Source organism: Scomber scombrus, chromosome 21 (genome assembly GCF_963691925.1).
Source record: "Scomber scombrus chromosome 21, fScoSco1.1, whole genome shotgun sequence".
In the NCBI taxonomy this organism is placed as follows: Eukaryota; Metazoa; Chordata; class Actinopteri; order Scombriformes; family Scombridae; genus Scomber; species Scomber scombrus.
This window is the reverse complement of record NC_084990.1, coordinates 20,789,130-20,813,816: the sequence shown is the minus strand read 5'-3', so window position 1 is coordinate 20,813,816 and position 24,687 is coordinate 20,789,130. Positions and strand designations below refer to the sequence as shown.

The 24,687-nt window shown below is 37.8% G+C and overlaps 1 protein-coding gene across 1 annotated transcript in view; it reads left to right on the top strand.

The window, feature by feature from the left end:
- LOC134003320 (corticotropin-releasing factor receptor 1-like) overlaps positions 1 to 23,136 on the top strand; it is a 63,477-nt gene extending 40,341 nt beyond the window's left edge. Inside the window, exons 6-14 of the mRNA XM_062442481.1 lie at positions 2,718 to 2,824; positions 5,908 to 6,028; positions 10,088 to 10,241; positions 11,831 to 11,891; positions 14,436 to 14,508; positions 19,324 to 19,409; positions 19,639 to 19,774; positions 20,073 to 20,114; positions 22,996 to 23,136. Coding sequence (XP_062298465.1) covers positions 2,718 to 2,824; positions 5,908 to 6,028; positions 10,088 to 10,241; positions 11,831 to 11,891; positions 14,436 to 14,508; positions 19,324 to 19,409; positions 19,639 to 19,774; positions 20,073 to 20,114; positions 22,996 to 23,136 — 921 coding nt within the window. The remainder of the gene's footprint in view (positions 1 to 2,717; positions 2,825 to 5,907; positions 6,029 to 10,087; positions 10,242 to 11,830; positions 11,892 to 14,435; positions 14,509 to 19,323; positions 19,410 to 19,638; positions 19,775 to 20,072; positions 20,115 to 22,995) is intronic.
- Positions 23,137 to 24,687: the final 1,551 nt, after the last annotated feature.

Below are 24,687 nucleotides of genomic sequence, written 5' to 3'. Positions count from 1 at the left end.
TCTCTTTAAAGTTCAGTCAGTATTGAACCGGATATTCAGCGGTCCCACTGGGAAGAGAAACTGAGTGGATCAAACGCTTATTGAAAAGTTTGTTTGAGGGAGAGAAAAAAAAAATCCTCTTTTCCTTTTGGGATGCACCCGAGGTTATACTATAAATTTCTTTGTTGTTTCTTATAGAAGGAAAGTGAGACAGGTTCGGTTTTGACTCTGGTGGCCTACACACTTGTGAGGCCTGAGGCTAGTGGTGGGTGGGTCTTATATTATCCTCTCGCCCCCCCACCCCCACTCCCACCCCCGCCTCTCAGAGTTCTGCTATCCATTTTAAAACCTGCTGTTTGCATGATTTGTACCCTGATGTGTTAGCCAGTCCTGCACACAAGAGTGTCTTTTACAGGAAATTCTTATTTTTTTCAAGTCCACTTTAATGTAGGACTCATATATATGTGAAAAAGAGTTTATGGTCACTGTAATCGTTCTTCCTGTCCATACTACCCTTGAAATGATCTTATTATAGCTTCACTGCACTGAAAAGGATTGAGGGCAAAATCTGCACTTCAAGTTCAGTGAAAAAATGCTTTCAGCTGTGCCAAAGGGATAAGGATATGTCCTGCTAGTTGCATTTGGGTTTTTATTTTCCTATTGGGACAAAGCACCAGCAATAAACTCCTGGGACAAAAATACCCACGTGGTTTGTCTTACTCAATCTGTTGAAGCCTCAAAGTCAACTGTAGGTTTTGGCCTCCATCTCAAATGGGTTCACCATGCTCGAAATACACTAATTCATATAACACGACGTCTGATCGGGTCTAATAACAAAGTTGTTCGTAGGTGGAGAGAAAAGGTTGCAGTCTATCCTCAAAGGTGTGTGGACAGCTTCATACCCTGGACTCGTGTTTAATGGTTCTTATGTCAACACAGTATTAGGTTAAAGAGCTTTCATGTATGCTGATCCCTCTGCCTAAAACCTTCTGTAACTTGAGTTATAACTGCAAAATGTGGTTTCTCTTTATGAATTTAAATCATTGCTGCACAATTTATCTTTTCGTCTCTTTTCTGGCTTCCAATGTTTGGGGTATTTTAGAATCTGGAGCTGCAATAGTTAGTCAATTAATCAATTAGTTGCCAACTTTAAAATTAATCAAGCAAAAAAAGGTCCAGATTCTTCAGCTCCAGCTTCTCAAATGTCAATAGTTTGTGGTTTCTTTAGCCTTCTGTGACAGAACACTGAATATTTTTGAGTTGTAGACGAAACAAGACTTATGAGGACACTGATAGTCAACATCTTTCACCGTTTTACGACATTTCATAGACCAAACAACTAATCCAGTAATGGATAGTGACCTATATTCAACATTAACTTGAATAGAACATATGTGAGTATTATGTAACAATAGACTTGTAAAAATCCAGATCTACATGCTGGGAGACAAATTACAGGATTAGACTGTCCTCACCACGAAAACCATTCATCATCAGTTCGTTCCAACACCTAAAACAACTTATATTTTCGTTTTCCTGTCAAGCAACCTCTACTGGTCATGAAAGTAATTATTAGGATTGTGTTCATCCACCTGTTTTTCATCATATTTTACACATGAAAAAGAGTGGAAATGCAGAAAATTTGAAACAAATCTCTAAATATTGCACCAAAAGTTTGGAAGGTGGAAAAGCTGCAAAAAGTGTAATGGAAACAAGTGAATTTAGTGCATAAATCATGATGTACTTGAAGACTTAAATGTCCACTGAAGGGATGAAAAACAGCAGCAAATGAAATACCATAATTTCATTTTCATTGTTGTTATTACACACGTAGTATTTTGTCGTTGCTCCGTCTTCTTCTGCAATGGTTTATTGGCCTAAGACTCGAAAATTAGTGGCGCTACAGTAGCTGTTTTTCTTGACATTCCAACTCACATCATGGCAGTGGATGAAAACATACACTAGTAGTTTTTTCCCACCCTTCTGCAAATATTCAGGAAATTTAAGCTTCATTCGGATGGACACCCACTCAGAAGGGAAGTAGATAAAGCAGCGTGACATTGTTTTACTGCTGCAAAAGCTGTTTGGTACTGTAGGAGGTTCAGGAGTGTCAGTGACAGTCAATGTTGAGATATGTGCAGAAATAACAATCCCACTAATGTCTTTGTATATTTATGTATTAAAAAAGTATCATGCAAACACTGATTTACGTTAACGAATCTGAGGAGAGAGAGTTCACATCGTTGACATCAAGAAAGCATCTGTCCACTAAAAGAGTCGCTGCTGTACCAAAATAGTGAATGGGGCAGATGACGTATATTAAGGATGGGTACGGCAGGGATTAAACATGCCCACTTTTAATCTCGGCGTAGACACCAGTAGGTTACATAAATCCACTTACAGCACAGATTACTGTTGGTAGTGTGAGGGAAATCCGATCACAATGGATATCTGAGTCACAGACAGTGGTCTTAGGCACAGATTTAGCACAAGATGTTACTCTGTACTATGTAAAACCTTGAGCTGCAGCACTGAAACCAGAAGACCTCATGTGTGTGTGGGTGCGGGTGTTTGTGTATTCACATATTCGTTTGAAAGTCACAGCGGGAATCGTCTCAGAACACTTGAAAAATAGACAAAGGCCTTTTTAAGTCTCATTGTTATCCTGAAAAAAATATTTCTGTAAGTCACAAATGCCCCAAAAGACTCACTGTAATTGTTTTTTTCTTCCCCTGCAGAAAAAAGGCAAGATGCACTACCAAATAGCGGTGATCATAAACTTCCTGGGTCACTGCATCTCAATGGTGGCTCTGCTCATAGCCTTCTTCCTCTTCTTGTGTTTGAGGTAAGTGTTTCTCCCATTACCGCCCGTCCACTGATAATCCTAAAGGCATCCTTGATGTGACAGAAACATCAAAATTCTCGAGATCCCTCGTTGAAAGCGCCTCTCGTTCTTATTCAAAAACCATTTGGTCATGGGATGAAACCTTCCCTATCTCAATCCCGCAGATGTAAAGGGGTTTAGACGCCCGCAAAAACTAGGGCACATTCCCCACAAATGGGAATAATAGACCCATCTCAGAAAGCTGCGAAAACCAAAACAGTTTTTTCGGAGGCCTGCTGGGACGACTGGTGGAGGTGGAATGGGTTTCTCTGACAAACCGAAATAAACCGTGCGTTAACGAGAGAAAGGTCTTAGCACCCTCGACAGCCGTGGCTGTTATCGATCCCAGAGACACCCCCGGGGGAGTGCGAAAAGCGTGAAAGGCCACAGAGAGGCATAATAAATAGAAGCTCTACAGAACGGCGTTTATGCACAACCCGTGTTTTGTGGGCCACAGCGGCTTGGACAGGGAGGACAGCAGGGAGAGATGGAGGGAGGAAGAGAGGGAGAGAGAGAGGACAAGCATCGGCCGGACTGCTAAGAATTGCATTAGAGTGAAGGAGTTCGGCGTTTATTACTCACCTTCTCCATTTGTAATGAGATTGAGTTTGGGAACCATTTAAGAGAAAGGTGCTGCTGCCAGTGAGATGCAGAGAAAGGTTGACGCTGCTGCTGCTTAGTGTTGTGAAAGAGGAGAGAGAACAAGAACGAGAGAATCACAGCAGAGAAGGAGGAGAGGCAGGGCGTTCAAGGGCGTCGAAAGTCATCCGAAAGACAGTGAAATTACAGTCGGAGCATCTTTAGCTCCTGTGACGTGTTTTCTGAGTCAAATACAGCTGCAGCGATCAACTATTTAGATAACTGATTGTTTTAAGTTCTCCAGCTCCAGATTCTTAAAGGGAATATCGTCTGATTTCTTTAGTCTTTTGTGACAATAAACTGAATATTTGGGGGAAAGAAAATTATTCTGCAACTAATTTGTTTATCAATTAATCATTTATTGTCATTGTTTAATGAAAAAACACATTAATATTATGGTTTCAGTGTCCTAAATGTGAATATTTTCTTTGACAATAAACTGAATATCTTTGGAATATGGACAAAACACGACATTTTAGGTTGAACCATTGCAGCTTTGGGAAACAATGATCGACATCGTTCACCATTTTCTGATATTTTATTGGCAAAACGACTAATCAGTTGATTGAGAAAAATCATCAACAGATTAATCAACAATAAAAACAGTCCTTAGTTTCAGCCTGAGAGTCAAATCTGATGAATCTCTAAAGTGGGAAGCATTTTTTTCCCCCGAAATTCATCCCAAAGACGGTGAAATGAGAGTCAGAGCATCTGTAGCTTTTAGATAATACAGCTGATTTGTCAATTAAACAATAAGATGAATTAATCACCGACTATTTTGGTAATCAATTGATAATTTTGAGTCATTTTATAAGAATAAATACAAGAATCCTCTGTTTTCAGCTTCTTAAAGGTGAATATTTTATGTCTTTTATGATACTAGACTGAAAATCTTTGGATTGTGGACTGATTTTCGGACAAAATAAGACATTTTAGGTTGCATCTTAGGCTTTAATGGACATTTTCACCATTTCTTTAACATATTAGAGACGTTACAGTCCTCGAGTCAAACACAAACATGATAAGACAAACACTAAATTCTCACTACGGTTTTCTTTTAATTAAATCTGTTATGTTGCCTTAATGCGGAGACACAGGAGTAGATTCAGTTGTGTTTTATCTGAGCACAACAAGAACCGAGCTAAGAACATGAAGAAAGTATTTAGTTCATCTCTCTGTGTCTTTAACAAAGACCTGTCTGCAGGAGTGTTCAGCTCTCCTCTTAATTAATACACATCAGGCCGCGCTGGCCCCACTGGCACGATGCCAATGGAAGTGAAGTCACACGGCGTAATGAATACGACTGTCTGAGAAAACCTCCCTCTCTGTGCTTCTGGCGTGGTACTCGCTGCCTTTGTTATACTAATGGCAGCTCCAGTAACAGTGTGACATAGTGGGGGACAAATTAGCTGCTTGTTTATAGGACAACACAATGTTTTTATATCCTTAAGGCTGCTTTTTTTTAATTTATAAAAAGTCCTACATAACATTATAATTATTTGAAAATAAAATATTTTTGCAGCATCTCTATGCAGCTGTTAATAAGAAGGTTATTTTCCTTTACGAGCTCCACAGTCAATAAAAATGTAAAAAAAACGAACCATAATACGACGTGTTTGGAAAATTCTTACTCATGCATGTCTGCTCAGTCAGCACAAAGCCGGCCCAAGTGACACCTAATAAGAATTAATGAATACTAAAAAATAAATAATGTCATTCATGGTTGGCAGAGGAGGGAGCAGCCTTTGCTGGGTGATAATGCCATCAGCTGGTGACAGCAAACGAAGCTGTCACCGTAGTGACCGAGGTTGGGTTGCTCTGTCCATTCAGTTGTGAGCTTCTATTTTCGACCTCAGCTCTGAGGCAGTGGGGCAGATTTTAATTGTATCCTGAGGTCGATTTATTTACAGCGTAAAAAAAAGCATCAGACTTTCAGGACATGACACAAACAAGAGAGCAAACAGTGGGAGTAAAACGTTACTTCATATTATATTAGTGATAGGATACTGGGAAGTGATGGGAAATGCTACTTTGAGGCTAAATCTCTTCATTATTCATATTCATCATCTCCTTCTTTTTTCTTTTCTTTTGTTTTTGATTACTTCATGGCTGATTTCATTGTTGAGGAATAGCTAAAGACTGTGAGTGTAATGTCTGTTTTTTAAAATACACAAGAACACTCAAACACAGCAGGATGAGATATTTAATTCACATATTTCCCACCAGTCTGGTCACATGTTTGCTTTTACATTAGACTCCCCCCCCCCCCCCCCCCCCCCCCCATTTCCTCCCCATCTTTTATCTTCTCAGCATGTAATCATATTATTTTCCCGACAGGAGAAGTGTTGGAAAAATGGCATAAATATCTCAGCACATGAGTTCATCCTCCTCTGTTTTTCTTGCAGGAGCATCCGATGCCTGAGAAACATCATCCACTGGAACCTCATCACCGCCTTCATCCTGAGGAACGCCACCTGGTTCATCGTCCAGATGACCATGAGCCCCGAGGTTCACGAAAGTAATGTGGTAGGTGTCGCTTATCTGTTGATCTTTGACATGAGCAACGAGAAACACTCAAGCATACTTTTCTTTTAGGTTAAAGGATAAGTCTGGTGATATTATACACTTATAATGATGCAAATGTGTATTAATGTGTATTAAAGACATTGTTGTTTACTCTAATTTGAGTGGCATTTGTTTTAGGAAGTTACTGAGGCTTTTTTTTGCTGGACCGACCACAGAGCGGCCCAGTAACCGCAGTTGTCTGTGAGTTAGTGACTGAGTGAGTGATGAAGTTACATCACTGGTTGGCCGACTAAGTGTTAGAGTTTCCCAATTGGCCGTCGGTCCTTCACAATGATAGAAGCAGAGGACAGAGAGACTGTGTTTCCTGCTCTGAGTTCTGACACTCTGAGCCTGGGTGTTAAATTATTGCAGAGTCGGCTAAACTTTAAACAGACGCGTGCCAGTGTCTCCGCCGTCTCCTCCTCTACCGTCCAGTGTGATCGAGTCTCCGGCTGACAGCGCTGTCAGCAGACTGCAGGACAGTCGCTTTCGTGATGGAAGCAAGCTTTTTCTCTCTCTGATGTTTTCCACATCACAAACAATCAACAACAACACAAGTACAATGACAATGACACTAATGTAGCTGTTCATTGTGGGGCGGCTGCTCTGCACATCCACTTGATTTGACTGTAAGTACAGTAACTGGGCGAAGATAAGCCTCCTGAATTTGCACCCAAAATGCAGTAAAAACTCTCATTTCAATCAGGAGAGACAAGTGAATAAAAAGAAAGATCTTTATTACGTAATACAATGAGAAAAACAGTCCAGACACTGGTGGTGGAGATGCTGATGAGGCGGATGAGATGCTAGCTGAATGAAAGATGGACAGCAGATCCTGTGGAGTCTGAGATGGGGAGGTGGTGGGGCGCACATAACAGCTGTATGTCATACTGAAGCAGAGAGAGAGACACGCATATTTAAAAAGACCGTGACTAGATGATAGGCTACGATGAAGTGTGGCGTTTTGCTATTGGTTGCCATGAGTGACAGGCGACAACTCAATTTAAGACTAAGCCCCTTGGGACATTGACATGCAAGAAATAGATGAGCATGCATGTGTGAGAGAGAGAGAGAGAGAGAGAGAGAGAAAGCTGGAAGAGATAACCCCAGTATGCCTTTTATGAAATAGAGTCTTCCTGACTGAACTTTCGCTAAGCTTCACTTGTGATTTCCACCACGGCCTCAGTGATCATCGACCAGGAAAGAGGCAGAACAAAGGTGCATAGAGGCATGAGGGTGAGCCCCAAATAACCATCAGTCTGATAAAACACTCAATACAGAGTGAAGAACAAGAGAGGGAAACAGATGAAAGAGCAAGGAGAGTTAACTTATCATTAGATATAATTAGAATTAAAATGAGTCAAGTGTTCTTGCAATTTGTATTTATGCACTTCTGCACTCTTGACTTCAATGTAGCTCTACCATGTCATGTGATACTTTAGTACACCTTACCTGCAAATATTACTGGGTCTACTACAGAAAACTACAGATGAACATTTGATATAGAGGAAGTCACATTATTGACACTAACAGTGACTATCCCTGTAATGCATTGACCACAGTTTCATACATTGACCTCACATAGTGCAGCCATCTTGTTTAAAAATTAAGTTATGTATTTGGGACCCATTTTTAAACCTTAATAAATAAATATCAGTGAACAAAAGTCAGAAAGAATTGAAAGACAACTTTGTATGTTTTCATGGAATTTGTTGACACTATAAAAAAATAAACCTAGTACCTAAACCTCATAATTTAAAGTGTTTTTAGTTATATACATTAATTATTTCACATTTCAACATGTATTCCAAGTTTAATTTTTCTAGATTTCCAGTTTTCTCAGGTTACTATTTGAAATATTCCCATTACACTGGCAGATGTTTTCATTTGTTTTAAGAAAACAATGTTTATAGGACAATAGATGGAAACTTGATAATATGGTAATTTTTGTACATTGTGGTATCTAAAGTTGAACTCGTATTTTGGGTAAAATTACTCACATGTGTTTAAACCCCTTGAGCATAAAAAGAAACATGTGCTTTTTATAAAAAAAACTACATTCAGTACCAGTCAAAAGTTTGGACACACTCGCTCGTTCAGGGGAATGGGAAAGTGTGTCCAAACTTTTGACTGGTATTGTATTTGTGAGCCATTCAAAGATTTATCTCTTCAGTAGGAACCAATAACTTGAGGCTGAATGCAACACACAGAGTACAAAAATCATTAAGTATTGAAAGACAGACATATTGTTGGTTTTGATCTTTTCATTGGATTTGCAGCCTTCTCCTTTCAATAGTTTTCTCCATTCTGCAACTATGCCGCTTGGATATGTAATCAAACCTGTGTTAGTGGGATAAACATGATCCTCCCTTAATGGGAGAAATTATCAGTCTCATACAACCTCCACAAAACTGAATCGACTGTTCCTCTTTGCACCAAATCTATTTGAAAATTGATTTTATGTTTTTTTTTTCTTCTGTGTATTGCAGAAAAAAAAAATGAAGCAAAAACCTTTTTATTATTTGGAGGTGGTAATTAATAAATAATAATACAAGTGTATTTATCTAGCACCTTGCTAGAGTGCAAACAAGGGAATGCATGAAAATAAGCAAATTAGAAAGAAAGTGTAAATACTGCAATACACAATAAAACTAAGTAATGATATGGATAACAAATAAAAGAGGCAGCAAGTAGCAAGAATAACCGAATAGAAATAAAACAAAGGAATGCATAAGAACCTAAATATTTGTTTAAATAACAAGAAGAAGAATGACAAGAAGAAAACAAACGAAGGGAGAGTAAAAGCAATGTTAATAGGTTTTTAATTGTCGTATATACGGCTCTTATATACTTCAGCAGGGATTTCTATAGTTTTGGTGCATCTAGTTAAAAAGGGCTGAGCTGCCAATTTCCTTATCTGTGTGGAAGTTTGTATTTTTAAAAGAAACCCAGCAGCAGATGATCTAAGAGTCTGTGGAGGATTATAAAATGACAAATAATTAGTCATGTAAGAGCCTTGTAAACAAGTAAAGCACTTCAATCCTAAAAGACACTGCAAGCCCGTGCAGGTTAGCTAAAGTTGGGGTGATAGTTAAAGCCTGGCAGCAGACCTCTGCATTAAATTTATCAGTGGATTGTTTTGGAAAACCAGTGAAAAGAGCATTAAAGTAATGTAATCTACATAAATTAAACGCATCATCAGGTTTTTCAGCATCTTGTCGGGTTAGGAACGGCCACAGAAAGCTTCTTTGGTCACCCTCTTTGTGCAGGATTTAAACTTTCAGCCTGAGTCTACGATAACGCTCAGGCTTGTGACTTCTGATTTAACTTGTGGGGCAAAACTGCCAAGTTTGGAAAGAAGCATGCATATTTTAACTTTATTCTAACTCTTTAGAAAGTTCTTCATTATTCTTCCCTTTTCAGTTTTGGGAGTCTGTTGTTGCATTCATGCACCTGAGATGGATGTTGAATTAAAGCAAAAAAGGGCCAAAATGTGTTTAAGTAAGGTGTTGGGTCATCGCCAGCACAGCTTCAATGCTTTTTGTCACAGATTTTTCAAGTGTGTGGCGCTCTATTGAAAAGATGAACACCATTCTTCTTAAAAAATATTCCCTCATGTGTTGTGTTGATGATGGTAGTCTCCTTTAAATGCTCAGTAGTGTTGAAATCCAGTGACTTTGAAGGCGTTGTATATAGATGCATTTTTCTTCTTCTTCTTCTTACTTTCCTTTTCCTCTGCATTTATTAATTCATGCTTATCCTTCAATTTATCACATGTCTATGTTTCTAGGAAATAAAACTTGGAAAACAAGTGAGTGGAATACATAAGTTATGAAAATTAATGTGTTATTAAAAAGGCTGTTGTTTGGCAGCCAACACTTGAATATCAAATGGAGTAACTTCTTGCTCAAATGAGGATTAGTCTTTGAAAAATGTTTGGCTGTAAAGTTAGATTTTGTATGATCCTTTAAACAGATCAGCCGTTGAGAAATAGGAATAACAGATTGATTCATTTTGTAGGTTTGGTGTCGTCTCGTCACCGCCTCCTTCAACTATTTCCACTCCACCAACTTCTTTTGGATGTTTGGCGAAGGCTGCTACCTCCACACTGCCATCGTCCTCACCTACTCCACCGACAAGCTGCGCAAGTGGATGTTCATCTGCATCGGCTGGTGTACGTACACTTAACCTGCTGTTTCCTTTTCAATTAACCTGCACGATTAACCACCTCCAGAGTTGTATGAAACCTTTAAAAAGGAATAGTTTGCCATTTTGGGAAATATGATCACTGGAAGCAAAGAGGAAACAGTTGGCCTCCCTGTAAAACCTTCATTTGTTTGTACTTTTGGTGTTTGTGTACGGATTAAACAGCCAAAAACACATTAGCTTTAGAGGTATTTTTGAACTTTAGCCAGGCTAGTTGTCTCCCGTCCCCCCTGCTTCCAGTGTTTATGCTAATCTCAGATAGCTTCCAGACTGACATTGGCTCTGTGTGAAAAAATGCAGCAGGGATGCCAGTTGAAGTAGAAGATAAAAAAGTTGCTGCTGTGATGCTTTCCAGAATTGTAAAATCCTGTTTGTGAGTATTACAAAATAGTTGGGCAGTGTTTTAGGGTCCAAAAAGCCTTTAAAAAGCATAAATCTGTTACTCAAACTGGACTTCCTGCATATTATTGGCTCACCGGTACCTTAAACATCATGCCTCCACCTACACAGCCCCCTACAGAGGGCTGTTTCGGTCTGAATCCCCCGCTTACTTGGCAAGAAAGTGAATAATTGTATTTTCCAAAATGTCAAATTAGTCATTTAATAACTCTGGCCCATTTGATTTCATCTCAACTTGATGCAAATTCAATGTAAACATTTCTCACAAAAGAAAAAAGTGAAGCTCGGACACACATTTACCCAACAATGGGAGCAGTTGACTTGATGGAGATAGCAGGATTTCTTTTGGCAGCTGGGAAATGTATTGGTGTGGAGTTCACTAACACCCCGTTTCACACTGTCAGACTGAACTATGTGCTGTTGAGATTAGGTGTATTGTGCCAGCTGGATTACACTTCCCCCAGGGCAGTGTGAAGCCTCTGTGTGAATGGAGAATGGCAGCATATTTCAGAGCTGCTGTGAAAATATAAATAAATACGATCAAATTTTATTTGCTTCGCTTAGCTTTGACTCTCAGGCTTCGGGAGCAGAAATGCTAAGACTTAAGACAGCGAGGTGTGGACGAGAGAGGAAAACAACAAGACAAAAAAAAAATCACATTTTTCAAGTAATCCAGGGCTAAGAGAGAGTCGATTTTCCCAAGGCGTAACATTACACTGATGACAGTACATTGCTAATGAAGTGGAAAGTTTCCAGAGACGTGAGACTTACATGTGTGACGTGGCAGCTGGCAAAGTCTTCATGCTCCTGTTAGTGTCCTTTAAATGTGAGTAATAGCTGTTTGTCTGCGTTATTATACTCCTTCTAAGTCAGTAAACCACAGATCACTCTGCATTATCATCAACCAGAGTCCAGCTTTTCATTCATTCACAAAGAAAAACTCTGACGGTGACAAGTCTTGGCTTGCATCTGTAGATCACAGCACACGAGCAACAATTGCTTGTGACAGAGCTTGGCAGGCGCTGGTGCTACTGCTGAAAAAAGACACGGTTTTCATATTCCAATGGGAAATCCCTGGACTGGTATTTTGTGATTTAAATAGCATAAAGAGATGAAAGAAGAATCTGTCACTTTGTCTTTTTTTTTTTTGCCTCACAGGTATACCATTCCCTATAATTGTGGCATGGGCCATTGGGAAGCTGTACTATGACAATGAGAAGTAAGTCCTTTCTTGTGACTCTTGAGATTGTTGCATATTCAAGGAGAATCAAGTGTTTTTCTTCCTCTGGTAACAAAAGCAGGACAAGGGCAAAGACTAACTGTGTTGCATTAAGGAGATGAATGTCCATTAATAACCTGATGTAATCACATTTGCATTGTGCAATACTCTCAATTGCGCTTTAGCCCTATGACCATTTTCTCTTTGATTGGAGAGTGCTAAGTGCCTGATTGTTATTAGTGAAGTAAAGTAGATTGTTAAGAATTGGTTCAACAATTTAAATAGTGAACAAAGAATAAAAATATCCTTTTGTCCTTTTCTTTTAAAGGAATGTCTGTAATTTAAATGAATGGTGGGCTCTCAGTGTTCATTCAACTTTTGGCACATTTATTGTGTATTGATTAATGAAAGGATAAGTATCTCAATATTTTTCTAATTGTCAAAAAATCCCACGATAATACCAAGATCAACAATGTGCTAGACCTACTAACAAGTGCTGTTTGTGTATCCAAAGCCTGATAAATCTTATTCCTCTGTGCCGTAAAGCTCAATTGTTAAAAAACTACTAAGAATAATAAATTGAGCTGCTGTAGTTTATCTTACCACGCACACTTTCAGCTGCTGCTTACAAGAACTTTGACTCCAGTTTCCGGTAGTTTTCAATGTACTTACACACAGTGCAGAGAGCAATATGTGCTCACTTAGAGCAGTATGAATAGATTGTATGCACACCAAAAAAAAAGCTGTAAACATAACATTGACTTATTATTATCTCATACGGTTGTTATGGTGAAAAAAGATTAAAACCCAAACCAAGCAGACACAGAGCAACATTACAGTTTATCTGGAGTTGTGTTTGAGTTTAAGTACAATATTCCCTCTCCTTTTATCTCTGGTTTGGTCTCCATCAGCTCCTAGTCATTAACTTTGACTTTGAGGCATTTGGTGCTGGGCAGGTAGTGTAAAGTGTGTTTATAAGAGTTTTGTTGTTGTTGTTGTTGTTGTTGTTTGTTGCTGAAAATAACTGCCTGCTGCTGAACCAAAACAGTTAATTTGCCATAAAACCAAAACAATGAGCTGAAAGAAGCTAAAATGCTGCGTAGAGCTGCCAAACTGAAGAGTTGCGTCATCATTTTCTGTGGCTTAATTACAATGAACGACTTTTGTCATGTTACACATAGTGATGGGATCTATTGTTAATATAAAAATATTGATGAGTTCATTTTTAATCATATAGATATTACATTATTATTACAATTATGTTCATTATTTTATCAATAAAATGTCAAACAAAACAAAAAAAAGTGAAAAATGCGTAGTATAATTTCCCAGAGTCAAAGGAGACTTTAAAATAGCCAAAGCCCAAAATCAACATGGTTATCATGGATAGCAAAGCATTAAATCATTACATTTGAGGCGCTGAATAAAGATAATGTTTGGTATGCTTAAAACATTACTAAAATGATTCATTTTCTCTTGATCGACTTATCAATTAATCGACTTATACAGTAGTTGCAGCTCTGATTAAATTCATATAACAGGAGTTGAACATCAATCTATAGAAGGGCCAGATTGTTACTGTATGTTTTCCCACATTTGGCAATCTGGAGACAGTTTTATATGCTTTTATCACCTCACATTTTGACTACTGGAACTCCCTTTATGTGGGAGTCCATCAGTCCAAAAAAAAACCATATCATCCCTATACTGGCCTCTGTCCACTGGTTACCAGTGGAAGATAGAACTGATTATCAGCTCCTGTTGTTCTTAACTGTGCTCTATAAATACATTTGACTTGATCTGACTTGACTATGAATGGGGGTTTTGGCGCAGGTAGTGCAAAGTGTTGGCAGTGGAGCAAAGTATTGTTATGCAGCTGAAAATATTTAATTATTTACTTTTGCTTGAAGTCTCTTTACTAAAAATAAAGTGCCCAGCTATTTAAAGCAATTACTGAGTCTTTTTTTAATTAAGATATGTATTTGAGACCTGTTGAGACCTGAAGATTGATGCAGCCAGAGGGTCTCAATGGGTTTGGGTTTGAGAACCAGGGTTTGGCAGTCAAGTGATGTGAGACTACACCAATTATCCTTTAAACATGTATTTAGTGTGAAGAAATCTACAATTACAGTAATAATTGGTCAACTATATTATTTTATTAAATTTTTCAACAAGCATTCAAATTTTATTTTTCTGGATTTCCATTGCTCTCCTGTCTCTATTTGAAATAGTGTCCTTATACTGGCAGATTTTATACATGGAAACATCTTCATAATATTACTGATATATTTTTGGACTATCTAAAAGAGTTCAAGTTGAAGCATTGCTTTAAAATACTTACTCACCAAACTCTCTCTAATTCATATTTTGACTAAATTACTGACTGGAAAAAATGTGTTTGAACCACTGAGCACAAATTAGGAAATTTACGCCTACACACACTCATCCTGGGGGGGATTTCTTTATTTAGAACGATGACTGACAACATAAATACGGCTGCATGTTAGAACTAAGCGTGACTGATTGCTTTCATTGACGTTTCAGGTGCTGGTTTGGGAAGCGAGCTGGCGTATACACCGACTACATCTACCAAGGTCCCATGATTCTTGTGTTAGTGGTAAGATCTTCAGAGCCTGTATTACATAACCCACTGAGTCTATTAGTCTTTATTCTGTCTTTAGGATGCCTAGAAAGCATGAAATGTGTGAAACCTCCACACATTCCTAATGTTAGCGAAGATAAATGTGGTTCTAAAAAGTTCTAACACTTTACCTACCAAGTATAACTTTTAAATCTCTGCAACTTGACACGTTGCAAGAAATATGGGAATCATTTTGGACTCAGCACTGAAAAACAAGAACGTAATCCAAGGACTTGTTCAGTCTTATTTGTACCTATTAGGAATTATCTCCAACGCTGGGTCAGTTCCATACCCCCAGGACAAGGTATTCATGCTTTCATTTCTTCATTCCAACTACTGTGAATCCCGTATTGTCACTACAGCTGAACAGCTCTTTCATCCGGATCCAGCTCTAAATTCAGCTGCTAAGCTTTAAATCACAGAAAAGATAATAAATCACCTTAAACTGGACATTTACCGCTTACAAAACCTCTCCGTCGGCATTCAGAACATAGCTGTGTTACTGTGACTCTTCCTGCTAACAATCTATGTGATGCTAGACAACCAGACCTCGGGCAAGGCTCATGTGTGAATGATCCTGCAGATTTGCAGATTGGCTGGGGACTTAGCCTGGCTCCTTGTACAAGGTTTAGTCATCTTTCGTCTGAACTATAGTAACTCCCTCCTGGCTGGGCTTCCAAAATATTGTCCTTAGCTCTTATGCACATGCGTGCCCTCACACTCCAGCCACTACCTCTGCTAGAAGTCCCTTCGCTGAGGCAATTTGGCCATTTCTCTGCTCAGTTACGACTATTTCCTCCCTGCTGGGTCTCCAGTGGTAGGATGACCTTCCCATCCTCGTCAGAAACAGCACATACCCTTATCCTCTCTTCTTAGTTGAAAAAGAGGCACTTTATGTTTCTGTCTCTCCTGCCTCGCTTTCCCCTTAAGCACATATCTGCCTCCTTCAGTATCTTTCTCCTTTCTCCTACATTCTGTTAAATTCTAGTCTTCTTACAATAGCATGTTCCCCTCAGGCTTTTTATTTCTTTGCTTCGCACTTGATCCTGCAGGATCACTTTTGGGTCACCAGAATAGTTGTGGTATCGCATCTTAGGGTGCTGTGGTTGTGAACTTTCCATGCCTTGCCATTGGTGGCTTTTAATGTCAGCAATTAAATGATGTACTGCTATGAAGAATAAATACAAGATGTTATTAAAACATAGAACATAAGCACTAATGCATGAGGTTGGTGAACACTAGTAGAATGGATAGTTCTTGAATGATTGCCATACAGTACATCTGTTCAGGCCAAGGTCAGGTCATCTGGTCCTGGAAAGTATTCCAACAGCTATTTTTACTCCCATGTTACATCATTCACACATATTGCATGAGCTATTGATTTTGTCATTCATCACATTGTGCTTCTCTGCTCTTCTTAAGTAGCACCTCAGATAATCAAGACAGTTTCTGCATTACTAAAGAATAAGGCCATTGATATTTTTTTTAATGTTGTCTGTAAAAGGAAAAAAGCAATAGTAGCATTTAGAAATACTCCATTACATGTCCTGCACTTAAAAATTATACTTTTTCTTGCTGAATGCCCGCCATATTAAATTACAGATGCATTAAAATATGAGCATCTTTGTAATAAAAGTCGAGACTTTTTTGTTTATCCATTTTTATTGGGTAGTGTAATGTGTAGCAATTGAATCCTATTTTATAAATTCATCATATATTTTTACGTAAGATCTTACTGTGCAAAGTAACTACAGCTGTCTGATAAATGAAGTAATAGTACTAGTAAATGTGGTAAGAGTTAAAAGTACAATATTTTCTTCTGAAATGTAGTGGAAATATGAAGAAGCATTAAATAATTAAACTACTCAACTCAACTCAACTTTATTTATATAGCTCTTTAAAACAACCACAGCTGAAAACTGAACTAGTTGACAGTACAGTACTTTAAAATGTTTATGTAATTGGTAACCATCAGCAGCATGGTGTGTATGTGTATAAGCCCACAGCTAAAAATAGTCCTTAACAAATGCACTTTTTACTGCTCTTTGAGTAACATTTACCGCAAACTACAATGCCCAGCTGTTTCAGGAAGAGCCTTTTTCAAAAATGGAATGAGACATTTTTAAAGATTAATGTCTTTGTGTAGGAACAAATAGACTTGTGGCTGCAAGTCACTGATAGGGTAGGGATGTCAGAAAGTAATGAGAGATAGAGTGCTTTATTATTCCCATTGGGAAATTGCAGTGGTAGAGCTGTCAAATCACATCCAAAGAGGCAGGTGAGAAACAAATCCATAACAAAATCCATGAATAATAAATGCACAATCAACTGGAATGAAGTCTGAGAATAGAAACTGAGCTAAAAACAACAACCACGAAGACTCCAAGAACTTTAATTTGTATTGTGCAATGATAGCACCAAATATATTCATCAAAGTAGGATTTGTTTTATGCATCATCACGCTTGATTGAGTTTAAATATGTATATTATACATTACAGGGATGTAATAATAAAAGATATCAAGTAACGTAGCACTACAAAGTTAAATAAAATACTGAAACACAGGACATGATTACTTCTTTAAAGGCTAATGCTTACCTGCTGGGTCGAGTAAGTGCAAGTGAAACAGACAAATGTATTGGACAGATGAACAAATAAACAACGTTGTAACTGTAACGACATGTGGTAAAATAGAATTAGAAATATAGAAATTTAGAATAGGAGCCATGTACAACCTCCACCCCATCATGTAGGAGAACCTATAGTGGCCGAAATACTGTGGAAGATCACCTGCTCATTGTAAGATTATAATGAAAAACATGGTTCTTAATTTCAGGTGATTATAAACTAATTAAACATTAGTATATAAATACAATAGTCCATTTCTGCCAAGTCCGCTTAATGCCACTAAATTTTACCTTATGCCTTTAACAGTAATTTTACTTTTTATTTATATTTATTTATTTATAAACACTTATAATATGTTATATAAGTCCTGATGACATTGTGACATTGAGGGTTCGACTCAACCCCCCTCCCGCTATTTGCTATGCCTGCATCCGTTCTTTATAAATGGGAAAGCCATATGTTTGACTGATATATTTACTGTGTGACGGCTTTCCTGATTTTTTTCGCTTCCTCTTAATGCTTCTGATGTGTTCCCTCCTCAGTTTTTGTGGTATGTTGTGTCTGGGGAGGTTTCTTTTTAAACCTTGGGAAGTACAATTGCAGGCAGACATTATGCACTAATGTTTCCGGCAAGTTGTCTTTTTCTAAATACTGGAAACATCTAATATGACAACAGCATGGCAATGACTTTCCGACCCACCTTCAGCACACGCATCCTCCATTGTTTGTTTGAAACCCATCAATGGCCGAGAACAATGATGAACTTCTGTATCTCTGACATTGATAAGAATAAGAAATACTTATGAATCCCGAAAGAAATTTACACACATAACACACAACATTTGAATAATATTAAATAATAATGAAATAGAAAAGGTTGTTATTATACATTGGGCAGTAAGTATGTAGACATTAATCAAATGAGAGCAGTGAGAGAACACAACATTGTTATTATCCATTGTGCAATGATTATTTACATTTATATATATCATGAAATATGATTAATAAAACCAAGAATAGAATTATTATGATTATTATTATTATTATTATAAGTTATCATTATTGTTTTCATTATTAGTAGTAGTAGCATTAGTAGTAGTAGCATTAGTAGTAGTAGTAGTAGTTGTAGTAGTAGTAGTAGTAGTAATAGTAATGGTAGTAATAGCAGTAGTAGTATTAGCAGTAATAGTAGTAGCAGTAGTAATAGTAATAGTAATAATAGTAATGGTAGTATTAGCAGTAATAGTAGTAATAGTAGTAGTAGTATTAGCAGTAATAGTAGTAGTAGCAGTAATAGTAGATAGTAGTAGTAGTAGTAGTAGTAGTAGTAGTAGTAGTAGTAGTATTAGTAGTAGTAGTAGCAGCAGCAGTAGTAGCATACAGTGTGCAAAGTGCAATAGAAACATTGTATGTATTATAGATTGAGCAGAATATACATATGCTTATCCAGTTATCAGTTTCTGTGAGAAAGGGGGAAAGCATAGGGTTGAAAGTGTCAGCCTAATCCCACGTTGCAGCAGAGAGGGGAGGAGTTGTAAAGTTTGATGTCTGCCGGCAGAAATGACCTCCTGTGTTGCTCGGTGGAACATCTGGGAGAGATCAGCCTGGAGCTGAAGGTGCTCTTCAGTTTGACAAGCCCATGGTGGAGGGGATGGGAGGTGTTGTTAAGAATCTGCACTTGCTTGGTTAGCATCCTCCTTTCCGCCATCACCCCCAGCATGTCCAGATCAATTATATCTCCTATGATGGTGCTGGCTTTAATAACAAGCTTGCTCAGCCTGTTAGCATCCCCCACCCCCAGCATGCCACCGGGTAGAAAATGACACTAGATACAAATGACTGATAGAACATCTGCAGCACCTTGTTGCAGATGTTGAAGGATCGTAGCCTCCACAGGGGCCTCTGTCTTATTAGTCCATTCCAACTTTTCATCTATGTGCGCTCAAAGGTATTTGTCGGAGTAGACTACCTCGACATCTTCACTATGGATGGAGACAGAGGTCAGAGTAGGCTCATACTTGCAGAAGTCCACAACCAGCTCCTTCATCTTGTTGCGAGTAGCTGCAGATGGTTCAGGCTGCACCACACTGAAGAAGACAGTGATGAAGACACTGTTTGACTTTAATAAAAAGTCTTACTGTGCTTTGTTTGATTTCCCCACAGATCAATTTCATTTTCCTCTTCAACATTGTGAGAATCCTCATGACCAAACTGCGAGCTTCTACCACATCGGAGACAATCCAGTACAGGTACCTAAGTGTAATGTAACCCTGCTGTATCCTGCTGTACTTGCAAAGACAAACCTTTTGAGATACTCCTGTATGTACACTCCTTAAATTATTCATGTTACTTGATCAGTGGAGTGTGGTGAAGGGAAACATAAAGTCATAGAGCTGTTACTTACCTCCATCTAAAAGACAGTAGCATGTTGTCCCTTTTTTGTCATGGTTTTATACTCACTGTTCTCCTTGTCTGCAGGAAAGCGGTGAAGGCTACGCTGGTACTTCTTCCTCTCCTAGGAATCACCTATATGCTGTTCTTTGTAAACCCGGGGGAAGATGAGATCTCTCAAATTGTCTTCATATATTTCAACTCATTTTTAGAATCCTTCCAGGTATGATTTACCTCTCAAACAAAGGGACAAAGGATTAGAGTATTATTTCATCATTTTGTATTTTATATGGTGTGGGTGTATTTTATATATATATATTTATATATGTAGAAGAAGACAGTAATTGCAATGAAAGGAAAGCAAAATGATTGTTCCTCTCAGGAGATGATTGAATGAATGTAATGTGTGATAAGCTTCTGTGTGTGCGATTAAAACAGGATCAGGGCGTTGATGTTTTGAATGCCCTCCTTTTTTGATGATGTTTTGTTCCTGTCTTTATCTTCCTCCACCTCTCACACAGGGCTTCTTTGTGTCAGTATTTTACTGCTTCCTAAACAGTGAGGTAAGCAGATTCACATCCGCTTATTGATCTAACATTTTATGCTCACCCTGCTTCAGACACTTATATTTCCACTGCTTTAGGCGCTCCCACTCTCCCTTTTGGTGGCTTTTGCTGTGTGTTATTTGTGGGGAATTGAGCGATATAGCTTCAAGCACTTATATTTAGGGCACAATTAAGACTTGTCATGTACCAACATAAGTGACATCACTTTTTACGCTTTATGACAGTGTCAGCCTTAATTTGAATCCATGGAGAAATCAAGGGTGAAACATCTCAAAATAGCACAGAAATAATAACATGCCTGCATGCAGAAATGGTAGTGTTTTATGTGTGGTAATATTAGTTGTCGTAGCAGTTGTAGTATTTTTATAATCTTTATTGGTACTAGTGTTATCATTGTGTGCAGCAGCAGTGTTTGTGCTTTGTGTTTTGTTCTTGATTTGTGACCACATCCAATAACTAATGCATGAAGTGTTGCTCCTTTCCTGACAACACAAATTATAGAAGTAAATCCTCCCATGTCCCTTTTAATCCCAACCAGAACTCATAACCCTCCTGTCCTCTCGTCCACCTTTATCCGGTTCTATCCCCGCCCAACGCAAACAAGTTTTTTTGTCACTACACAAAGAGCATAAAACAAATGTAACATTGCAACTTTTTGTTTTTTTCCTATCTGGCTTCATATTTGAAAATATTTGTAAAGCTTATGGGAATGTGGTTAAAAAAAGCATTTCTCTTCATGTTAAATAATATTATTAACTGTGCAATAGTCACAGTTAGTTCATTTTTCTTAATGCATTATATTACATTATAAGAACTACAGGATGTTGCTGGATTGCTGCAGATCTTCTCTTTCTTTATTAGTGTGTATTTTTTTATTGTGTGTGTTAAATTGTAGTGCACACACTGCAAACCAATTACCATCTGGGATAAAAAATAAAGTTAATCTTAATCTTGAGAGTTTGACACCGAAAGCTTTCAAACAGCTGTCGTCACATTTTGATCCAAATAACTGCGTTTAAATATTGCTAATTGTGACTGGTGCACAGAACTAAGTTACATCATCGATTTTCCAAATGATCTTTGCCTCGTTTCAAACGATTGAGAACCAAAAATATAAAAAGTCACTCATGTGGGAAAAAAAACTTTGGCAGAAAAGTGGGAAAAGCTGAAAGGTTGAAAAAAAATTGATTTTTAGTGTCTATAAAGGTTTCATCTTGGAAAGGACAGCTCAGTACTTAAAAGCATTTTTTAAAAGTTAATTATCCCATCATACTCTTCAAAGTTTCAATAAATACCACTTTAGCTTCGGCTACATCCTGTGATATACTGCCTGATGTCACTGAATAGATCCTAAACGTGCCTCCTGAGCCAGAAGCTATGTAGAAAGACAATTATATTAAGACTTAACCTTTTCGCTGTGATAATGAGGATTTTGTAAGATCTTTTGGTTTAATTAAGGAAAGCTGCAGGTTCATCAGTTGAATCATAATCTGATTCTGGTCCACTATACAGCTTCATCTAGCTACAAGGCTCAACATCATATCATAGAGAAATCATTACTGTTACCTTACAGGTTATTCCTGGAGTAGTATGTGGATGTAATATCAGCTGACTGCTGCCCTTTGGTTATCATCCCTCACTGCTCTAGCCGGCTGGATGATAAATGAATATCTCATCATGGGCAGTGTTGTAGCTCCAACAAGGGGCTTAACCAGCATGTGTAGCTTACAGAGGATATTGATTTAGTGTTTTGTTACTAGCTGAGAGTAGCAGAAAGGCAAGGGGAAGAAATGAGGCAGATGAACAGAGGATACCTGCGGTCACATTCAGGAGAAAAAGAAAACATTTAGCATTGAAACATGTGTAGAGGATTAAATTATCCAACATTGAGCCAAAGGACAACAGCCGGACACAATGCTGGTTGGTGCTCCAATGATTTGACCTGTAAAATGTTTCAATGTGTTAAGATGAGGTTTTTTTATTTTCTTAGGATCGGCTTTTTGCTTTCAGACTACATTGTGATTAGTGAGGGCAAGGGATGAAGTGGGACACATGGGACAATTGATTTTGGGATGGGGGTGAGAGTGGAGTAGAGGAAACCTTTTTAATCATCATTAAAATGATGTATGGCGTGTTGTTACCAAGGATTCTGTGTTTAAACTGGACCTGTAAAAGCAGTTTTACATCACAGAGACTGACTTTATATGGGAGCACATTTGTGCCAGGATAAGAAAAAAGGAATGATAAAAATAAAGATGAGCAGGCCAAGTCAAATAATGGTATAGTTACAATTATAAGATCGTAAGTCAAAATGATGACATAACTCAAATGATTTACTTTTTAAGCCAAAATTATGGGATACATAGACACATCTTAGATTGATGTCTTAGTATCTCGTAATTTTGACTCCATATCTTAAAAATGTGCCTTACAAGATAAATCTCAAAGTTGTGAACTTATTACTATCTTATAATTTTGATTTAATGCCTCGTACCTTTTCTTAGTACATATAATCATTTTGACTTATGTAATCAGTATTTTAACTCATTTGACCTATAGATTAATTTATATTACTTTAAATTTGTCATTCGAACATTTCATCTAATTTTTTTGTTTTTCCAGCAGAAACAGGCTTCAAGATTCCAATGTTAATTAGATTTAAATTAAATTAATTCTAAACCAAGTCATACTGAAACAATTTTAGGCTGTAAACCACACACATACATACCCCACAGTGACCATGTATCCATGTAAATGGAATACTTGAATATACATAATATTATTCATTGTATTTGTTAACTAATTAAATCATTACCATGTTAACAAATCAGTTTAGTGCATATCCAGTTTGTTAATTCTTCTTTTTCATGTTTGGTAGGTGCGATCAGCTGTAAGGAAGCGGTTCCATCGATGGCAGGAGCAGCACTCCATCCGAGCCAGGATGACCCAGGCTATGTCCATCCCCACTTCACCCTCACGGGTCAGCTTTCACAGCATCAAGCAGTCCACATCACTATGAGAGAGGAAACCAGCTTTGTCCTAGATATGTGCTTTGGGAGAAACCTCCAGCTGTCGTTGTCATCATTTTCTGCCACATCACTGGAGTACACTAAAACACTTTCTTAGCTGGGGCAAGGCTAGAGAGCCAGAGAGAAAGAGACTGCATCAGTCTCCTAAACCTCAGGAGGGACATTATACAGACCTTTAGGAGAAAATAGATGGGGACAGGGATAGAGGACACTGCAGACTTTGAGACGAGAGGTTAGTGGATCAAAAGATGCATGTGACCAAGCTAAGTTTGGATCTGGAATTTGGGTGTGAATGTACAGCACTCCATTTTCTTTCTCTGTTGTATTCCTGCTTGCACACTTTTGCTTTTGCTTTCTAACAAGAGTGGGAACTTGGAGTTTGTGCCGCTGGACTGCACTGAGCCAGATTCCAACCCAGCGGACACTGGACTCAAATGCTACAGAGGCAGAGATTAAGTGATAAAGATGAAGTTTTCAGATTTTATTTTCATTTTTTTATTATTATTATTATTATTATTATTATTATTATATTATTTTATTTTGCTGTCACAAAGATTATTGTCTGGTCATTGTGTTTGTTATTTTGGTGTTGTGATACCTTTCTCTATTTTCTATCAGCTTGGTGAAGTCGTGCTACTTTCCAGAAAGGTTTAACACATTCCATACTTTCTACCTGAAGAGTTTTGCTCCAAGTAACATCCCAACCATGACTAAATGTATGGAAAACGCTGTCAATAAAGTCGAGCACGTAATGGGTTAGTAGTAAAGTTTCAAGTCATTCATTTTCATTTAAAGAATTAGACTAAAGGATCAATACCACTCTCATGTCTGTTAATTATAGCCAGGGGACAATTAGCCTAGTTCAGCATGAAGACTTGAAGCAGGGGAAACAGTCAATCTGGTTATTTACAATGTTAAAAAATACATGTATAAAATAGTTACAGCATATAACTCTCCTTAAACCTGTACTGTAGATTGTTTATTTTCTAGTTTATGTCCAGAATAAAAAAATAAGATACGTTTTAATTAGTGAGTAGGCTAAGATAGAGGTTTTCTCACATGTAAAGGCTCATTTTCATCTGACTCCAGCCTTTTGCTTAGTACACTCTAACATAAAAAGAAAACAAATTAGCATATTTCCCATTTACAATCACCTGAAAATAAGAATTATGTTTTTATTACGTTAAAATAAGCTATTTATATCTACATAGGAAGCAGTTCAGTTGGTTGCAATCTGCAGCATCACCACTAGATGCCACTAAATCCTGAACACTGCACCTTTAAACCGTGCTTTGGGGGGAAAAACACATGATATATTATCATCTCATAAAGTTGTTACGGTGAACGTGTTAGCAAACAGTTGCCTATTTACACATGCAATAGACACAAAGCAACATTAACATTAATTTCAAGTTGTTTTTGTGTCCACCTGATGAATGTAAGCCAGATATTTACTCTCCTTTTAGCGCTGTTTTGGTTTCCACGTATTCCTGAGGGAGATATCTGGCTTTTAAGCAGCTAAATGCTCCACTATGTTTACG